Source organism: Equus quagga, chromosome 12 (assembly GCF_021613505.1).
Source record: "Equus quagga isolate Etosha38 chromosome 12, UCLA_HA_Equagga_1.0, whole genome shotgun sequence".
NCBI lineage: Eukaryota > Metazoa > Chordata > Mammalia > Perissodactyla > Equidae > Equus > Equus quagga.
Genome location: NC_060278.1, coordinates 81,807,247 through 81,827,165, shown reverse-complemented (window position 1 = coordinate 81,827,165; position 19,919 = coordinate 81,807,247). Strand labels below are relative to the sequence as shown.

Genomic DNA, 19,919 nt, shown 5'->3' with positions numbered 1-19,919 from the left:
CCTTTTCTTCAAATCAGAGAACCTGAAAAGTTTTAAGAGAAGGCCCAGGGCAGAAGTTAACACTCCTAGCTGTCGCTTCTTCGTTTATCCCACACCTGGGAGACATCCTCAATGAGGCTGAGGGTTGAATGCGTATCTTTCCCTCAGAGGGCTTCATGTCTGCAAGAAGTGAGTTTACTTAAAATCAAGACTAGTACTTGAACAGTCATATATATTGAATATCTGAAAATCAGTGGTTGATTTACATGAGCACATTTTAAAAAATTACTGCCCCTTTGTTTAGAACTCTGTCAAATGGAAATAATTATCAATTAGTTTTAGTTGGCATTAGGAAGATCTATCTGTTTCTTCATTAGTCTTGAAACTTTTGAAGGATCAAATGGTGATAAGACACGTGAAGAAAAGTTAGGTAGTCCTGGATTTGAATTCTCCTTCCACAACTTACCAGTTATGTGACCATCTCTCAGTTTCTTTACCTGCAAAGTGGGAGTAAGAGAAGTATCTAATTTGTAGAGTTGCTGTAAGATTTAACTGAGCTAAAATGCTGGATGTTGAGATAAATGTGCATGACACTTGAATATTTTATCAGTGCTAATGTATTGAATATTAAATGCTTAATTTTGAATAAATGGATTCTTAATGGAAGCTATCACAGCCAAAGTTTAAACTTGAGAAAGTGCAGGTCAGCTAAGCTTCTCCCTTGCTAGTGGGGACTTCATAATATTGATTCCTTGTAACAATTTTTCTTTAGCAGATGTATGCAGCATTGTACTTACTAACTTAGAGGACTGAGAAAAATGCATTCCAGAGCACCCTCATCATTTCCATTCCTAGATCATCACAAGTCATAACTTTAGGAGTTGGTCTTCTTATTCCTTATAACTAGCTGTATCAGGATTGGGGTTGGTTGCATATATCAGAAAATAAAATAGGTTTATTTCTTTCTTGTATATCCGAAACCTGAAAGTAAGCAGGGCTCGTATGGCAGTTCAACAGTGTCATCACAGAACTGTCTCTTTCTAGCTCTCTATTCTGCTATGGTCAAAGTCATTTCAGGGTTCATGATGGCTGCTGGGACTCTAATTGTCACACCTAAATTCCACAGGAGAGAGGTCAGGGAAAAAAGATTCACTCTCTTCCTTTTAAACCACCTTCCTAGAGATCTCATAATACACTTTAGCTTATATTTCCTTGGCCAGAATTTAGTCACTTGTCCACACCTAGCTGAGGAATGGGCATGTTTTCCTTAGTACTAGCACTCAGTTTTCTTTCTTCTTTCTCTCCTAACTCTAAGGTGATGAGGATAGTATGTCTCTCAGGATCTCAGGGTTCATTGACAGGGAGTGTATGTCCAGGTAAGGAACGTTTCTCTTTGGCCAGAAGCCAAAGGAATCTTTCTCTAACAGATACTCAGAATGCCCGTGAATGGTTCCTTCATGTCAGGTGTAGGATATATATTTCAGGTGGTTTACCACTAAGTGCGTGTAAACATGTATAATTGATTGTTTATGAATTTAACAGTCAAGGTTTATGCAGTTCAAGAGAGGCCCCCCGCCACTGCCCTGTCCCCGCCGCCCCCCCCCACACACACACACACAAGGGTACACAACATAGGAAAGTTGCAGTACCACCAATATCAGCATCATAGGGTTGAGGAGGATTAGTGAGAGAAGGTGTTCAAAGTGCTCAGTGCAGACTTGGCTTTGAGATGGGAGGGCAAATGTGAATGATATAACAACCAGTGGGCACTGCCCACCATCCATGTTCCCACTGCAGAATTCAGACCCTTTACATGTATCCCTGGAGAATGTCTCAGATCTATTATGCTGAATTTGAATTTTGAGAATATTTAGGAAATGTTCTTAGACATTCAGGCATCGGAAAAACAACAGCTATTATTTTTCAGAACTTCGTTTGTCATTTATCCTTGGGCTTTTAAGTATTGCTGATGGCTCTTGGTTTTCATATGTTATTTGAATGTTAAACTTTCCTGACTGAGCATCCTAATGTCTGTGCAGTAGAAATAATGTTTTTTTAAGTAAGAAATGTTTTTGTAATGAAAGAAGGACTGTTTATTGCTCCTTTGTCTGGGTGAGGTGGGGTAAGAGAGAGAATACAATGTGAATGCGAGTGTCCAATAAATTAGGGAACTGCCCGGACTTCATGACTCATCTCCCAACACCTCTCTGCTCAGTTATTCTATGTTCACAGTTAACTAAAGGTTTATGATTCTCAAGTGCTTTTTGAAAAATGAACAATGTATAAACTTGCGTTACTTTCATTATTTTGACTTTCCTGGAATATATAATTCTATCTTTACTCAGGCCACTCTTGGCTAATCGAAGGTAATATAGGGAATAGGGGCGGAAATCATAGGTAATTAACTCTTACTCTTCAAAAGCGAGCAGAAAGACTGGTTAAAATAATTGTGATGTATCCATATGATGAAACACTGTGCAGCCGTTGGAAAGAAAGGTAGCTAGATGTATTGATGTGGAAAATGTCCAGGATTTTTTATTTAAGTAAAAATGCAAGCTGTAGACAGTATGTGTAATATGATCCTATATATGTGTGTATATATATAAATATATGTATTTTTTAACGTATAGGTAGGTATATGGTGGTATAATATAGGAAATTTCTAAAAGGTACAGAAGAAAATATTTAGTGATCACTTTTGGGAAATGGGACTGCCAGGAGGTGAACGAGACTTAATTTTGCTTTATATCTCTCTGTTCTGTTTGTATTTCTTGTAATGAGCATGCTTTACTTCTTTTTTTTTTTTAAGTAGTTTATAATTTCAGTAGGGGGGTAGAGAACTAGTGTCTTTCCTATGTAACAAAAGCAACCTTTTAATAAATAACATTAAAAGATTCCATTCATTTCAAGTAGAAGACAAAAAGGTCTCAGGATCTAATGTAACACATGATAACTATGGTTGATATCACTGTATCGTGCAATTGAAATTTGCTAAGAGTATAACTTAAATGTTCTCAGCAAAAGAAAAAAAAAGATGAATGTGTTAAGTAACTAGATGGGGGGAGTCCTTTCACAAGGTGTATGTATATCAAATCACCACAATGTTCACTTTAAATATCTTACAATTTCATGTCAGTTATACCTCACTAAGCCTGAAATTTAAAAAAATAAAAAGATTCCACTCACAATGGTTACATCATATAAAGTAATCGAGAATAAATACAGGAAGAAGTAAATATGACAAAAAATACATTAACACTTTGAGGAATACCATAAATTAAGTAAATGGAGAAAATACTGTGTCCCGGGATTATAAAATTTAATATCATAAAATGCCAATTCTCCCTGAACTGATTATTTTATTAGCCTTTCATTATAAAAAATTTCAAATATAAGAAAAGTTGAGAAAATTTTTATACCTACCACCTAGATTCTACAATTAACATCTGTACTTGTTTTATCATGTGTCTGTCTCTTTACTGATCTGTCAATTCGTATTCTTTTTAATGTATTTCAGAGTAAACTGCATGTATCAGTACACTTCTTCCCAAATACTTAAACATGCATATCATTTACAATGTTTGTTTATGGGTGGCGTCTTTTTTAGAGGTGAAATTTAGGTATGGTGAAATGCACAAATATTGTTATCATTCAGTGAGTTCTGAAAAATGCATACACCATGCAACCCAATTCCCTGTCAAGATACAGGATATTACTAGTATCCAGGAAGTACCCTCATGTTCCTTTCCAGTAAATCCTCCATCTCTTTCCCAGGCAACCATTATTCTGATTTTTTCCACTGTGGATTAGTTTTGCTTGTTCCAGAACTTCATATGTATGGAATCATACGTTATAGGCTCTTCTGTGTAAGGCTTTTTTCACGAAGCATGGTTTTTGGATTCATGTTGTTGTGTATCAGTAATTCTTTCATTTTCATTGCTGAGTAATATTCCATTGTGAGAATATACCACTGTTTGTTTAAATATTCTCTTATTGATGGTTACCTGGGTTCTCAGTTTTTTTGTTATTACAAACATTCTTATGTTAGTCTTTTTGTAGACATATGTTTTTATTTCTCTTGGGTAAATATATAGGAATGGAATTACTGGATCAACCTGTAGGTGTATGTTTAGTTTTATAAGAAGCTTTCAGACAAACTAATTTTTAAAATAAAAGAATCACAAATAGTAGCTCATGCTAAAAATCATACTGTGACAAGGCAGAAATTCCCACTATGAGAATGTGTGCACAGGGTTTCCAACATCATGCAGACTACAGCTGGCAGGGCTGGACTCCTTCGGACTTTTGATAGTGCATGTTTCCTTCAGATTCACCACTCAGTATCGAGGCTAGACCTTCATCGTAGAACCAGCTTTTAAAATCTTCAGTCAGAGAGAAGTATGAGGAAGAGAGGAATTTGGGAGAGAATGGGGTATCAATAAATCAGATGTGACAGAGAGAGATCGAGGGATTTAACCACAAAGAGGTCATGTGTGGCTGTGAGTGTGAGTCTGCTTGCGTGGGTGGGTGGGTGTGATGTATGGGGAGAGAGGGGGGGGTGTGGTGAAGAAAGAAATACCTACCAGTGGGCTTTTCAACCTGTGAATTTTAATTTAATTTTTTGTAAAAGTTATTTTTTAAATGGTTCATAGTCAGAAGTGTCTTGTGGACTGAAAGGAAATGATCTGCAAAAAGTCTCTTCAGGGGAGGGCCCGGTGGCACAGTGGTTAAGTTTGCATGTTCTGTTTCGGCGGCCCAGGGTTTGCTGGTTCAGACCCTGGGTGCGGACATGGCACCTCTTGGCACGCCATGCTGTGGTAGGCCTCCCACATATAAAGTAGAGGAAGATGAGCATGGATGTTAGCTTGGGGCCAGTCTTCCTCTGAGAAAAGAGGAGGATTGGCAGCAGTTAGCTCAGGGCTAATCTTCCTCAGGAAAAAAAAAAAAAAAGCCTGTTCATTCTGTGTAACAGCTGCATAGTATTCCATTTTAGGAATATGCCGTAATTTATTTAATTGTGTTCTGCTCTCCCACTGGTAAACATTTAAGTTACTTCCAATGTTTTTTTATTGCAAACAATGTTGCATTGAATTACCTTGTAGGCCACCTTAAAAGTAGGGGTATATCTGTAAAGTTCTCATGTAGAATTGTGTCAAAGGGTTTGTGCTTTCGTATTTCTAAAAAATATTTACAAATCTTATGAGAATACTTGTTTACTCAAACCCTTGTCAGTGCAGTGTTGTTAAATTTTTTTATATTTGCCTATCTGATAGGTGAAAAATGATATTGCAGTATAGCTTTAATTTGGCTTTCTCTGGTCTTGAGTGAGGTTGAGCATCTTTTCATATATTTAAGGGAATATATATTTAATATGTTTAAGAGGTTTTCTGTGAATTGTCTGTTTCATATCTCTTGCCCATTTTTCTTTTGGATTGTTGGGCTTCTTTTTATATACTGCAGGAGTCTTTTATATGTTAGGAAAATTAGACCTTTGTAAACGAGTTGGAAATATTTTTAAAGATTTCATTCTTTAAAAATATAAAAGTATTTGTTTTAGTAGAATGGTGGGAAATGAAGCCAGATTGCCATGGAAACAACTCTTTCTAGAAATTTGGCTGCGACGTGGAGTAGAGAGAATGCTAGCTGGAGGATTGGTGTAGATTCAAAGGAGTTTTTCTTTTCTTTGAAAAATTCTTAATTGTGTTTAAATGCTGGTATGAGAGGAAAGAGTTAAAGCTAGGAGATGGTTGTTGAGGATCACAGGGCAAAGTTCCTAAGGGACTGAGGTTCTTGGGAAGAATTGAAGAGAAGGAGGAAATTTATAGATATGGTGACTGGAAGTTAAGGATGTCCCATTCCAACTGCTTCTGTTTTCTTTGAAGTGAAAGCAAGGCCACCAGCCAAGGATATGTGAGGAAGATGGTTGGAGAGGAGAAGAGGTCCTTTGAAATCACTGCTGTGGAAAATTGAAGAGAGAGCTGAGTAGGGAAATAGAGAAGGATTGCAGAAAGTGTTCAGTGTTCCACTGAGGCAGAAATAGTGATATCAACCTTATGAGTTGTTTGATTTTCTTATGTAGCATTTGACAATCCAAGTGTAGGGCTGACAGTTTAGTTCAGGATTGCATGTTTTGTTTTGTTTCGTTTTGTTTCCCATGTAGGCTTGATAGAAGAACAGTGTAGCAAAGGAATTTAGGATAGTAACAAGGGAGTGATTGAACTGACATTGTTCCTTGGTTAGCTAGAGAAGGAAATACAGACAGAACAGAGATACTGGAAAGAAAATCAGAGAGGGGTTCCAGGGACCAAAAGCCTGGGTGAGATCAGAGAACCTAGGTGTAGTAGACATAACAGAGAGAGAACTGCAAGTGTAGGGAGTGAGGTTGGAGAGAGGGAAGGTAAGATTGGGTATGAGGGCTTTTCCTGGTGATGAGAGAATCTAGAGTGCAGCCATTGTCATGGATGCCCAAGTGGAGTAGAGGTGTAAGGTTGTTGGAGTTGAAGAAGTCAGGGAACTCGGAGGCTAGCCCAGATGTGAATTGTGGTGCCTGTGAGGATGTTGAATGGTCTTCCAGGAGAATATCAGGACTTGGGGATGGGAAGAAATCTGTGAGCCACATTCCAATGTCCAGTGCCAAGGGAGTACCAGGAAATTATTAGGCAAAAAAACCATTAAGAACAGGGACTATTAGAGCAGGCTCCAGGAAGAATGGTTTGCACATGGCATCCTTGAGGAGTGAGGAAACCTCAGCTCTACTTCCTGACGTGCAGCTCTGGGATGCTTGGAACAGAAGACTGGAGACTGGAGAGAGGAAGTAAGCATAGGTGTGGTTGCAGTTTAGCCAGGGGGTCAGGAAGTTACAGGAATTTGCCTGAGGGTCTTTGTATCCTCTGGGAAGAATGAGGCCTTCAGTATGGTTTTCCTGGTTGTGGTATGTGGATGTAATTGTTAGTGACGTGGATCTTCTTCAATTCTGACATGTCTCACTAGTTTACACATACAAATCCTCTGCAACCTGCCACCCTTTATGCATTTGTTCTTTCCCTTACATGCTTTCGCTTGAGGTACACCTTTCTTCTATACTTTCCTTCTTTTAGTTTTGCTTCTTATGTTCATACTCTGTTGTGAAATCTATTTTCTTTTTAACTTTCTTTTATTTATAAAAAGATCATGCTTTTTATTTGAAATTTTTTGGAAATAAAGTGAAATATATATAGAAGAAAATAAAAATCTAAAATGCTATATGCCCAAAGTGTTTATAGAAGATTTTACCTTCCAATCTTACTTTCATGCGTATACATTCATATGCATATATAAATTTAGTTGAGATCATGTGTTATATTGAGTTTTGGTCTGGCTTTTTCTTCTAGCTTAAAAAATGAAGGGTTCGTTGCATTTTCTTAAATTCTTTGCGTATTGCATTTTGAATAGTAACAATATATTATCTTAAATGACAACATAACATTTCAAGAAATCTTTTTCAGATTTTCCCTATTGTTGGGTATTTGAATTGTTTCTACTTTTACTTTTTGGATTTTTTTTACCTTTACTTAATAATAGAACTGTGGAAACGGGTCAGAAAGTAATGGGTTTTTTTCATTCTTAACCAAAACACGTTAATTTACAATTTTAATGTACAATATGAAGTCTGTAATTTCTTGAAATTCTCACTTGGCTCTTGTAAAGAGCTGAGTCTACACTTTAAGTCTTCATCATCAGGAAGGAGGCCTAGTTCTGCATCCATCTACTGGGAAGGATCTGGATGTGGAAGGTCATCCAGCCCAGCATCTGAGTCATGCCAAAAGCACCAGAGAATCCAGAACCGCATGGTTGCACTGAACAACTCTGCCTGGATCACTTAGGATCTGGTCAGCTGGGGGAAGTGCCTGTATCGGGGCTGGATATGCACACCACCACTGGTGTGACGGACTCCACTGCCTCCAGCTGCCCGAGCGGATCCCTCTGAAGAGGTGGCCTCCAACACAAATGAAAGGCGCACATCAGAGCTGACGTGCCAGCCTGTGTCCAGACAGTGGTCCTCAGGCCTTCATGTCCTTCAGATTTTTGTATAACTTTTTTGGAAAGGAGTTTGTTATTGTAGGCTAATTGACATTCCCACCCCTAGTTGAGTCCTTTTCATATGACTCTGGCTAGCAATGAATATTTCATATGATTGATTTTTTCTGATTTGGAAAGTAAAAATGTTACCTCATCATTATATTCCTTTACTTAGTGGGGATGGTCAACACTTTTTTGTGTATTTTTTTTTAGCTGTTTATTTTTCTCTTCTGTAAATTTACTGTTTAGGTTCTTCAGATTTTTCAAAATTGGAGTCTTAATGTTTTCTATATTGATATGAGTTCTTTTTTAATCCTTTGTCTTACTTATGACCATTTTCCAAGTTTGTTCCTTTTTTCTTTAAAAAAAATAAACTTTTTTAAAGAACAGTTTTAGGTTTACAGCAAAATTGAGCAGAAAGTATCGAGAGTTCTCAAATATTCTCTGCCCCCTCCCACACACACACACAATCACCCCCACTATTGACATCCTGCACCACAGTGGTACATTTATTACAGTTGATGAACCTATATTGACATATCATTGTCGCCCAAAGTCCATAGTTTACATTAGGGTTCACTTTTGGTGTTGTATATTCTATGGGTTTGGGCAAACGTATAATGACATATATCCACCATTGTATTAGCATACAGAATAGTTTCACTGCCCTTAAAATCCTCTCTGCTCCACTTATTTGTTCCCTCCAGCCTCCTTAATCCCACAACCACTGATCTTTTCACTATCTCTGTAGTCTTCTTGCCTTTTTAATGTCGTATAGCTGGAATTATACAGTATGTAGCCTTTTCAGATTGGTTTTTTTCACTTAGTAATAGGGATTTAAGGTTCCTCCATGTCTCTTCGTGGCTTGATAGCTCATTTCCTTTTAGTGCTGAATAATATTCCATGGTCTGGATGTACTACAGTTTATTTATCCATTCACCTGCTGAAGGACATCTTGGTTGCTTCCAAGTTTTGGCAATTATAAATAAAGCTGCTGTAAACGTCTGTGTGCAGGTTTTTTGTGTGAACGTAAGTTTTCAACTCTTGTGGGTAAATACCAGGGAGCTAGATTGCTGGATCATATGCTAAGAGTATGTTTAGTTTTATAAGAAATCGCCAAACTGTCTTCCAAAGTGACTGTGCCATTTTGCATTCCTACCAGCAGTGAATGAGAGTTCGTGTTCCACATCCTCACCAGGATTTGATGTTGTCAAGTGTTTTGGATTTTGGCTATTCTGATAGGTGTGTAGTGGTATCACATTGTTTTAATTTGCAGTTCACTAATGACATATGTTGTGGAACATCTTTTCGTATGCTTATTTTCATCTGTATATCTTCTTTTGACTATTTTTTAATTGGGTTGATAGTTTTATTATTTTTGAGTTATAAAAGCTCTTTATTTTGGATAACAGTTCTTTAGCAGATGTGTCCTTTGCAAACATTTTCTCCTAGTCCATTGCTTGTGTTCTCATTCTCTTGACAGTGTCTTTAGCAGGGCAAAAGTTTTTAATTTGAGTGAAGTCCACCTTACTGATTATTTCTTTCATGGGTCATGCCTTTGGTGTTGTATCTTAAAAGTCATCGCCATAACTAAGGTCATCTAGGTTTTCTCCTATGTTGTCTTCTAGGAGTTTTATGGTTTTGCATTTACGTTTAGGTCTATGATCCATTTTGAGTTAATTTTTGTGAAGAGTGTAAGTTCTGTGTCTAGATTTTATTTTTTTGCATGTGTATGCCCAGTTGTTGCAGCACCATTTGTTGAAAAGACTCCATTATATTGCCTTTGCCCCTTTGTCAAAGATCAAGTGACTGTATTTTTGTGGGTCTATTTCTGGGCTCTATCTTCTGTTCCGTTGATCCATTTGTCTATTCTTTCACCAACACCACACAGTCTTGATTATTATTGCTTTATAAGAAGTCTTGAAGTTGAGTAGTGTTTGTCTTCTGACTTTGTTGTTCTTCTTCAATATTGAATTGGCTATTCTCAATCTTTTTTCTCTGTATATAAACTTTAGAACCAATTTGTTGATATCCACAAAATAACTTGCTAGGATTTTGATTGAGATTGCGTTGAATCTATAGACCAAGTTGGAAAGAACTGATATCTTGACAATATTGAGTCTTCTTATCCATGAACATTGTTTATGATTGATTTCTTTTACATTTAGTAGCTTTTATTTTTTCTATTGTCAGATATTCCATTTTTTTCTTTTGTAATTTCTTTTTTCCCCTCCCCAAAGCCCCAGTACATGGTTGTGTATCCTAGTTTTAAGTCATTCTGGTTCCTCTATGTGAGATGCTGCTACAGCATGGCTTGATGAGTGGTACATAAGTCCATGCCCAGGATCCAAACCAGTGAACTCCTGGCCACCAAAGCGGAACACATGAACTTAACCACTTGGCCACGGGGCCGGCCCTGCTTTGTGATTTCTTATATTGGCTTTATGTTTAGAAAATCCTTCCTCATCCTGAGCTCACCTATTCATTATTTCATGAATTCATTATTCACGTATTTATTCCATTTAAAATGTGTTTTTAGGGGGGCTGGCCCCGTGGCCGAGTGGTTAAGTTCGTGCGCTCCGCTGCAGGTGGCCCAGTGTTTCGACGGTTCGAATCCTGGGCGCGGACATGGCACTGCTCATTAGACCACGCTGAGGCAGCGTCCCACATGCCACAACTAGAGGAACCCACAACGAAGAATACACAACTATGTACCGGGGGGCTTTGGGGAGAAAAAGGAAAAAATAAAATCTTTAAAAAAAAAATAAATAAAATAAAATGTGTTTTTAGGCATTTAATTCTTCAACTCATTTGGATTTTATTTTGGTATGTGGAATGAAATGATGGTCCAATCCCCTTCCCTCAAATACATAATTTTTCCCCAAACCATTTCCTATTGATTTATCAAGAATAGACATGTATACATATACAATAATCAGCCTTCCAATCTGTTTCCTAACCCTTATGGAGGGAATTGTATGCTTTCCCAAATTTGGATTATTGTCAGGTTGGAAGAGTAGGAAAACAGTCAAACCTTGTATGGCTGCACCTTGGGAAGGTCACCTCCCAAACCCAATTCCCTGTTTCATACAGTTGCTAGTGGTACCAGAGGCAAACTCTTGGGATGTATATGAACCTCTTGCATCCCCCTCGCCCTCCCTCAGAGATTCTTATGTGCCCCTTGGAGAAGCATGTCTTGATTCCCTTGGAGAGTCATTACCATATTGAATTACCTTTAGTCTGTGAGTCCCTTGAAGATGGGAACTTGAGTGTCTTGCTTCCCAATTGTTTTCCTAGTACTTAGTTTGGTGTAGGGCACAGAAATCTGAACGGATGAATGAGCCATTATTACCAATGGGAATATGCCACAGCCCTATGATGTGGTTTGAGGTGGAATAAAGGTTGAGAACTGCTGTATAATGTCTGCTTTGAAGGGCAGTACATTCATGCAGTCAGCCTACCTTCTCCAAACTTCTCATCTGAAGAATGAGAAGCTGCACGTAGCAATTCTTGGAGGAGCTTTTTAAAAGGACTGCTACATAGCTCTCACCCCCCAGAGATGTAGTCTGGCATGGGAATTTTTTAAAGTTCTTTGGATGATTGTAAAGTGCAGTCAAGGTTGAGAATCACTGCTCTAAAAAGTGTGTTCTTATTAAGTCTTATTTATATTTGTGTAAAGATTCAGTTAGGTAGTTGGATTCCTGGAGAAATGTGCCTATCAGACTCCCAAAAGATCCTTGGTCCTTTGTGCACTTTTTAATAGCTGGGAAGATTTTGCCTAAAATACTCCTTTGCTGAGTAGTTTGGACGTAATTACAAGAACATAGGACCTTATCTAACATGTCTTTCTATTTTCCAGGTCAGCATGGATTCCTGGTTCATTTTTGTTCTGCTTGGCAGTGGTCTGATGCATGTCAGTGCCAACAATGCTACCACAGGTAAACTGTCATTTGATAAGGCTGGTATTTGGAATAGAATTTTGCTTTCACATTTAATGACCCAAATTTGAAGACCTAGGTACTGTTAAAGAAGAAAAATATTAAAATATTACTTAAAAGTGATGGTAAAATAAGTGTTTGGAAATCTCTGAGTTGTGTTGTATGCTCAGCATTGTTCTATATACCACATACTACTTTAAATAAATAAGGAGATTATGTGTTCATTCCTGAAAAGTAAAAAAAGAAAAGAAAATCGTTGCTATAGATTGATTTTGAGGGACTAATCTGGTTTCTTTCTCCCTTAGCACTAGCCCTTTGGAGGTGATAGGAACGATCCAGCATTAAATAAAAGTGTGCGTGTTTGTGTATCTGATCTTTGTTCAGTCTCCAGGTGTTTGAGAGTTTATTAAGGCTTGCTTCTTTGTGCCTCATAACTTTTGAGTTATCATATTCTTTGTATGATGTTTCCTTATTTTTTGGTGTTCATAGTTTCACCGTCAGTAGGCGTTACAAGATCTATTAAAGCATCGACAGCAGAATCAGTTAAAGAAGAGACCAAAACTTCAAATCCTACTTCTTCAGTAACTTTTCCTTCCACGGCACCAACGTTCAGCCCAAATGTAACTCTGGGACCCACATATGTAACCACTGTCAATTCTTCAGACTCGGACAATGGGACCACAAGAACAGCAAGCACTGATTCTGTAGTCACTACAATTTCACCTAATGGGACATGGCTTCCAGATGATCAGTTCACAGATGCCAGAACAGATCCTTGGATGGGGAATTCCAGCACTGCAGCAACCACTCCAGAAACTTTCCCTCCTTCAGGTACTAGAGATAGTTTGTGTTTGTTCTTTCTCTTCTGTACTGTCTTTCGTGCAACAATTCTGTCAGATGACTTGGATAATTATCTCCTTTTAATAGATGCTTAATATAAGACTATAGAGGTTAAATCATTTGCCTTAGATCTCAGGGCTGTCAAGTAGCAAGTTAACCTATTTCTTGTTTTTTTTTTGTGGTCTTTCCACATTGCTGTTAGGGAACTGAATTTTCCATAATCTGCTACAGGTCCAAATTATGCCATAGCTAAGAAACCAGCTATTGTACAGATAACCCATTTCATGTCTCAGGAGACTGAGACTACATTTCACTGGTGACTTTTATTCCAGATCAGTAAAACGCAAGGAAACCTTTATGGTACATGAGCATGTCACATTCTGAAACCCTACATCCTAGCCATCACCACCATCTTGCCAATCCTCCCATATTATTACATCATAATTTTTGGTTAAATCAGTATTTAATGTTTTATGTTATTATGACTATGTAGTATTACTTCCTGCTGAGTTATAGGTATCGTGTGATTATTTTTCCTTTCTTGTACAATTTTTTTCTGTATTTAATAATTACCTTATATTATTGTTTCTTTCGTTTTCTATTTGTCTGTTGCGAACCAATTCTTCCCACATCCTCCATAGCCTCTCAAGACAGTTTTCCACAAAGTCAGACCTCTTACATAATCTGTTATTTCTTTTTTACCTGGAGATCTTCTCCTGAGCCCTCCATTGTCTTACTCAAGTCTAGGCTTGTTGATCACTAGGGCTGCTCCAGGGTTGCTGCCCAGGTGTCAGCCTGGTATTTCCCTTCTCTATCATTCTGGGAATTCCCTTTGCTTTCTGGCTTCTGTATTGTCTTCTTTCTTGGATTACCCCATCATTTGTTATAATATATCTTCCAGTAGCTTCCTGAGAAAGGGGCCCATGGGAGGTAAATTGTATGAGACTTTACATGTCTAAAATATCTTTAGGGCCGTGTATAAAATTTGAGGAAATATTTTTATCCTCAGAACTTTTAAAGCATTGCCTAATTCCCAGGCTTGGAAGATTCTACTGCTGTCCTGATTCCTAATTCTTTATCATCGGTGGCTTAAAATTTCACAGATATACTTCTTGATGTGGGTCTTTTTCACTCATTATGTTGATAGGATCTTTGGAGCTGTGGTCCTTCAGTTTTGGAAAATATTCTTAATTTCTTTGAAAATTTTCTTCCTTCTTCCATTTTCTCTGTTTTCTTCTTCTAAAACTCCTAATATTTGGATATTGGCCATATCTTGAATTAATTCTTTAATCTTCTTAATTTTTCTTTCCTATTGACGTTTGCTCTTTGAGTCTCTGTTTTTCTCCTTTTTAAAATAAGCAAGTGTGTATGTAGTCCTTTTTTTCTTCCACTTATAAATAGTATACTTTGTACATTTCTGCACAGTGTTTTTTTCAATTAGCCTTTCATACTTGTGTATTATAGTAAACAGCTGCTTCATTGTGTGGATATGCCTTAATATATTTATCCAGTCTCCCATATCAGTGTACATTAAGGTTGTTTTCAGAGTACTCTTACAAAGAATTCGTCATTTCAAGCCTATATGAGAATATTGGTGGAATAAACTATTTTAAGCATGCATTTATAAATTGACAGATACTTCCCGATCTCCCTCTGTTGAGAAATATATTCCTGTAGGCAGTGTGTCAGAGTGCCAGTTTTCTATACTCTCTTCAGTGCAGTAAATTATCAAACTGTTGGATCTATGCCAATCTGACAGGTGAAAATTAGCATCTCAGTGTAGCTTTAATTTGCATTTCACTGAGTGAGGTTAAGCATCCTTCCATATTTGGAAGGATAATTTATATTCTTTTTCTGAGAACTGTCTGTTGATGTCCTTTGCCCATTTTTCTTATTAGGATGTCAGGTTTTTCTGACCCATGTGTAGAAGCTCTTTAATGTTAGGGAAATGAGACCTTTGCCTACCTATGATAAAGTTGCAAATATTTTTTCCCAGTTGGTCATCTAGCATTTCTGCATCACAGAAGGTATATTAGCAATTTTTAATTAAAAAACTTATCAGTGTGTTTTAACTGTTTTCTAGGTATTAGATCATAAATAGGAAGATTTTCTTTATTCCAATATTATAAAATAATTTTCCTTATGTTTTCTTCTAGACTTTTATGGTTTCTTTCTTCTGTGTGTGTGCATGTGCACTGTGTGTGTGCTTAAATCTTTGATCCATCTGGAATTCTGTTGTAAAGTGTAAGCTATGGATTTTTTTCCCCTAAATGGTTAACTGCATGTCCCAGTACCCTTTAATGAATTATCTGTTGTTTTCCTCACTGATATGAAATTCTCCCTTTATCATATATTGAATTCTGATATGTTATTAGGTTCCTATATGTATTTGAGTTCTATTTCTGGACATTTGTGTTTTCTATTAATCTTTTTCTCTGTCCGTGTATAGAACCTCACTGTTTTAATAATTGCAACTTTATAAAATATTTCATATCTGACAAGGTAAGTCATCCCTTGTTAAATCTTATTTTTCGTAAGTTTGCTAGCAATTCTTGATTTTTTTTTTATGAACATTAGAATTAACTTGTATAGCAGGGAAGAAGTTTCTACTGACCATGTTGAATTTATAGATTAACAAGGACAATCGACATCTTTAAGTCTTCCTATCCGAGAATGTAGTGTATTCCATTATTCCATTTGCTGAAGTCTTATGATGTATTTCTTGGTAGTGTGTTTTTGTTTGTTTATTTTTCCTTTTTCTCCCCAAATCCCCCCCGGTACATAGTTGTGTATTTTCAGTTGTGGGTCCTTCTAGTTGTGGCATGTGGGACGCCGCCTCAGCATGGCTTGATGAGCGGTGCCTGTCTGCACCCAGGATTCAAAGTAGCGAAACCCTGGGCCGCCGAAGCAGAGTTCATGAACTTAACCATTCGGCCACGGGACTGGCCCCTTGGAAATATTTTAAAATTTTGCCACTGACATTACACCTGTTTTGTTCAGCTTATTTCTGGAAATTTCAGAGGGTTTTCTTTGTCTTTTGTTTTTGTTAGTATAAATGGAGTATTTTCTCTCGTTATATCTTCTCACTGGCTGCTGTTGGGGATATGAAGGCTATTGAGGGTTTTCTTTTTGAGATATAATTGACATATAACATTGTTTTAGTTTTAAGTTTTTTGATTTTAAGTTTATTGATTTTTGTACATATATTTTACACTGGTCATCTTAATTTCCTTAGTGTTTGACATCATTTTTTTCAGTTATCATAAGTCTTCAAATCATGTGACCTACAAATATCTCTTCCAAATTTTTAAATCTCTTTCTTTTGATTAAATGACTTGGTGAATACCTCCAGAACAAAGTTAGGAAGCGGTGGTAAAAACAGACAGCCTTAGCCTTGTCTTATACCTGACTCTAAGAAGGATGCTCTCAGTGATTTTCCATTAAACTTGATGCTGCCTTTTGGGTTGAGAGAAACATATTTCTCATGTTCAGGATTTATCAATGTCTTCCTATTGTAAAGAGCATGTATGTCAAAAATGGGTGTTAAATTTTGTCAATTATCTGTTCAGTGTCAAGGAGCAAGATCTGTATGATTTTTTTCTCTTTTTATTATATGCTATGGTGAATCATCTTAATAGATTTCTTAGTTTTGAACTATTTACATTCCTGCAAAAACAACTCTACTTGGCCGTGTATTTTTCTTGAATGAACTGTTGTAATTTGTTTGATATTATTTTATTTTGGATTTTTCCATTGGTTTTCATAAGTTATTTCTAAAGGAGATTGGTCTGTTTCCTTTTTACATGTGGTATTTTTTGATAAATTTTAGTTGTCAGTTACTTGTTTTGCTTCATGGAAAGAATTGAAGTTTACCTAGAAAACTATGCATTTTAGTCATGTTTCCAAAATTATTGGGATGGATTTGAGGAAAAGTCATATTTTAGGATTAATTTCCTACATAGCTATGAATATTTCCTATTTTATATGCTTACGTCCTTTATCTTGTTTAGGTTGACTATCCATTTATCTATGGTTTGTTACTTTTTTCTCCAAAGAACTTATTATTATATATTTATTAGTTGTGTCATTTTCAGTTTTTATTTCATTTATTTCTTTCTTTTCTTTTTTTTGGTGGGGGGGTGTAGTTTGACGAAGATTAGCCCTGAGCTAACTGCTGCCAATCCTCCTCTTTTCTCTGAGGAAGACTGGCCCTGAGCTAACATCCATGCCCATCTTCCTCTACTTTATATGTGGGATGCCTACGACAGCATGGCATGCCAAGCGGTGCCACGTCCACACCCGGGATCCAAACCTGCAAACCCCTGGCCACCAAGGCGGAAGGTGCACACTTAAGCGCCACCGGGCCGGGCCCCTCTTTTTTATTCTTACTTTTTGTTCTTCTTAGATTTATTTTGTGCTTTTTTTCTCTTCCTTATTTGAATGCTGAATTTTTTATAAGCACAGCTTTAACCATATCCCATAAGTGTTCCCGTAGGTAGTTGTTTTAGTTAGGGTGCATTCTAAGCCACTCTGACAAAGACATACCAAAATTCAGTGACCTAAGTAAGACAAAAGTGTCTTTCTCTCCCCTGTCACATCTGGAGGTAGACAGGGCACTCATCAGGAACCAAGTTCCTTTTTTCTTGTGGCCCTGCTATCCTGACAAAATTGCCCTTGTCTGCTTGTTCAGAGATGGCTCTCATCATTGCATTCTGCTTCCAGCTCCTGGGAAGGGGGAACAGAGGAAATGGGGACATACAATTTCTCTTCCAAAGGATGTGACCCAGAAATTACCCTTATCACTTGTGCTCCCATCCCATTGGCTGGAATTCTTCATATGACTACACCTAGCACAAAGGAGTCTCAGAAATGTAGTCTCCAGCTGGACAGCTTTGTGCTCAGCTGAAAAAAAAAGAAAAAAAGAAAAGGTTCTGTACCAAGCACAAGAAGAGAAAGAGACTTATATTGGGGGAGAGTTGGTGGATTCTGCCACAAGTGTGATTTTGTTGTTATATTTTAGGTATTTTGCAATTTGGTTTTGGTTTTAATTTTCATGTGTTTTCTTACTTTGTTAAGTTCTGGTTTTATTGCATCATGATAAAAAGAATATTGTTTGTACTGTAGGGAATTTATTAGGGCTTGTGGATATTCCACAAGCCTTTGAAAAGGTTTTCTCTGTTAGTATATAGTTTGGTCTATACCAATTAGATTTTATTACCTATTATCATTAAGGTCTTTCATATCCTTAACTTAATTTTTCCCTGTTGCATTTTAATGGCCTAAAAGACATGAAGACCTCTAATACCATTGTGTTTATATTTCTCTTTGCATTCTTATACTTTTTATGAATGTTGATGCTGCATTGTTGTTACACTCAGGGAGAATGACAAACCACTGATCTGGGCAGTCTTGTCTCCCAGTTGTTGGAGGGTGCCTCATTCCAGCTCCAGCTTATACAAAGGGAAACCTATATTCCTATAGAATATTTTGTCTTTCCATAGATTGAATACTACTGTTTTCCTTTAATCTGAGTGAATGTTTTTATTTTTCACTTATTACACAGGTAATTCTGACTCGAAGGACAGAAAAGGTGAGCCACTCACCTTATGTCTGTTGTCCCTTTTACAGTGTACAATATTTGTTGTGTTTCCTCTGCTCACAGTCTATGGTAACTTTGCATCTGTGGTTGTTATGTGTTTACTTTTTTTTAAGTTGTTTCCATAATAACCCCATAGAGAAGAGTAACACAAATAAGTATTCATTATGTTTTTAAATGTAGATTAAATATTCTAACAGCTATGATGTATTTTAACAAGTAATTCTATCAAGTAAGCTGTATCTTACTTTATCATGTGACCTTGTTAATAGTACTCTTTGGTGATATTAGGCCATAATTTTTATGCCATAGTTAATTTCTAATTTCTAGGCTGTAGTTGCCTTGTAAACATTGTAGCTTTGTGTTGTTTTTTGCCCTAGTCCATAAAATGTCAACCCTTTGTCACTTCATATGGATTTTATGGATTTTCAGCTCTCTAGTGTAAAGTCCCTTTGGCTGCAGATGCTGTGTCCGTTGGTCTAAGCAGGACTGCCGTATCCCTGGTTACCATAGAAGAGAGTATGTGGGTACTCATGTATAGAAGTGGCACATTTTGCTTAGGACAACAGTAAGGCTACCATCAAAGAGTGTAAGAGAAAGAGATCATCCAACAGTATCAGAAATGACCATTGCATTTGAGTTTGGAAAAATGTTAATCTATGAAGCAATTTTTCTCATCATGATTTCCTATTTTATCAAATCAGACTTTTTGAGACTTTTTTTCTTGATTCCCTGCATAATTAAGTAATAGAACATTTGAAGGCTTATGATGTCCCACTAAGAAGGGAGCTTTTAAATCAGAAAAGTAGATACTCTAACCCTTTATGTGTTGTCTGTCTGCCTCTGCATTTGTTGAGGAATAGTGAGGTGTTATCATATTGTTGTACAGATTTCCCAGCTCTTGCTTTCCTAGACTCAGGAATGAGATTCGGTTAATGTGTTTTTGCTGTTCACATTCACTTACCAGATTCTCACTATCACATGGAGAACTTAATAGATTTATGTTGCAATAGATACTTATATTTGCTCCCTAAAACTGCTCTTTTAATCAATTTTACAATAAAGTCAGAAGTCAAAGTGGTAGGCTTCAAAATTAAACATAAGATCTGTGATTCCTTCCTCTACATAGTATGTATTTTCTTAATCAGCCTTTTTCTTGACCTAGATAGTATCCCTGTTTTACCTACCTAACTAGTATGGATTTGAGTAGTTTCAATATTATAATTAAAAAGAAATAAAATTACCTAAGTTATCTAGGTCATTGCTAATTGTAACACGCTAATATAATAAATCTTCTTTTTAACTTAAAAAATAATTTTGTATAATTGCCTTTAACCACACAGGAAAATGAAGAGACATACATGTTCTCAGCAGTCTCTAAAAGCCTCATGTGTAATGACAATTTTATCAGGGTGGATCTTAGAAGTATTGCTATAAGTTTAAAACCAAATGCTTTTTGAGAAATGAGGCAATTATTTTGAAATATATATTTGCATTATAATGGGTTT

General features: G+C 36.8%; 1 protein-coding gene across 3 annotated transcripts in view; it reads left to right on the top strand.

Annotated features, from left to right (window-relative positions):
• PTPRA (protein tyrosine phosphatase receptor type A) overlaps nucleotides 1-19,919 on the top strand; it is a 171,102-nt gene that overhangs the window by 96,954 nt on the left and 54,229 nt on the right. For 2 of the 3 annotated variants that reach the window (XM_046678499.1, XM_046678497.1), the window contains 3 exons: nucleotides 11,897-11,975; nucleotides 12,465-12,806; nucleotides 18,379-18,405. In XM_046678499.1, coding sequence (XP_046534455.1) covers nucleotides 11,903-11,975; nucleotides 12,465-12,806; nucleotides 18,379-18,405 — 442 coding nt within the window. In that variant the 5' untranslated portion in view covers nucleotides 11,897-11,902. The remainder of the gene's footprint in view (nucleotides 1-11,896; nucleotides 11,976-12,464; nucleotides 12,807-18,378; nucleotides 18,406-19,919) is intronic. The other variant, XM_046678498.1, reaches the window with a different exon arrangement.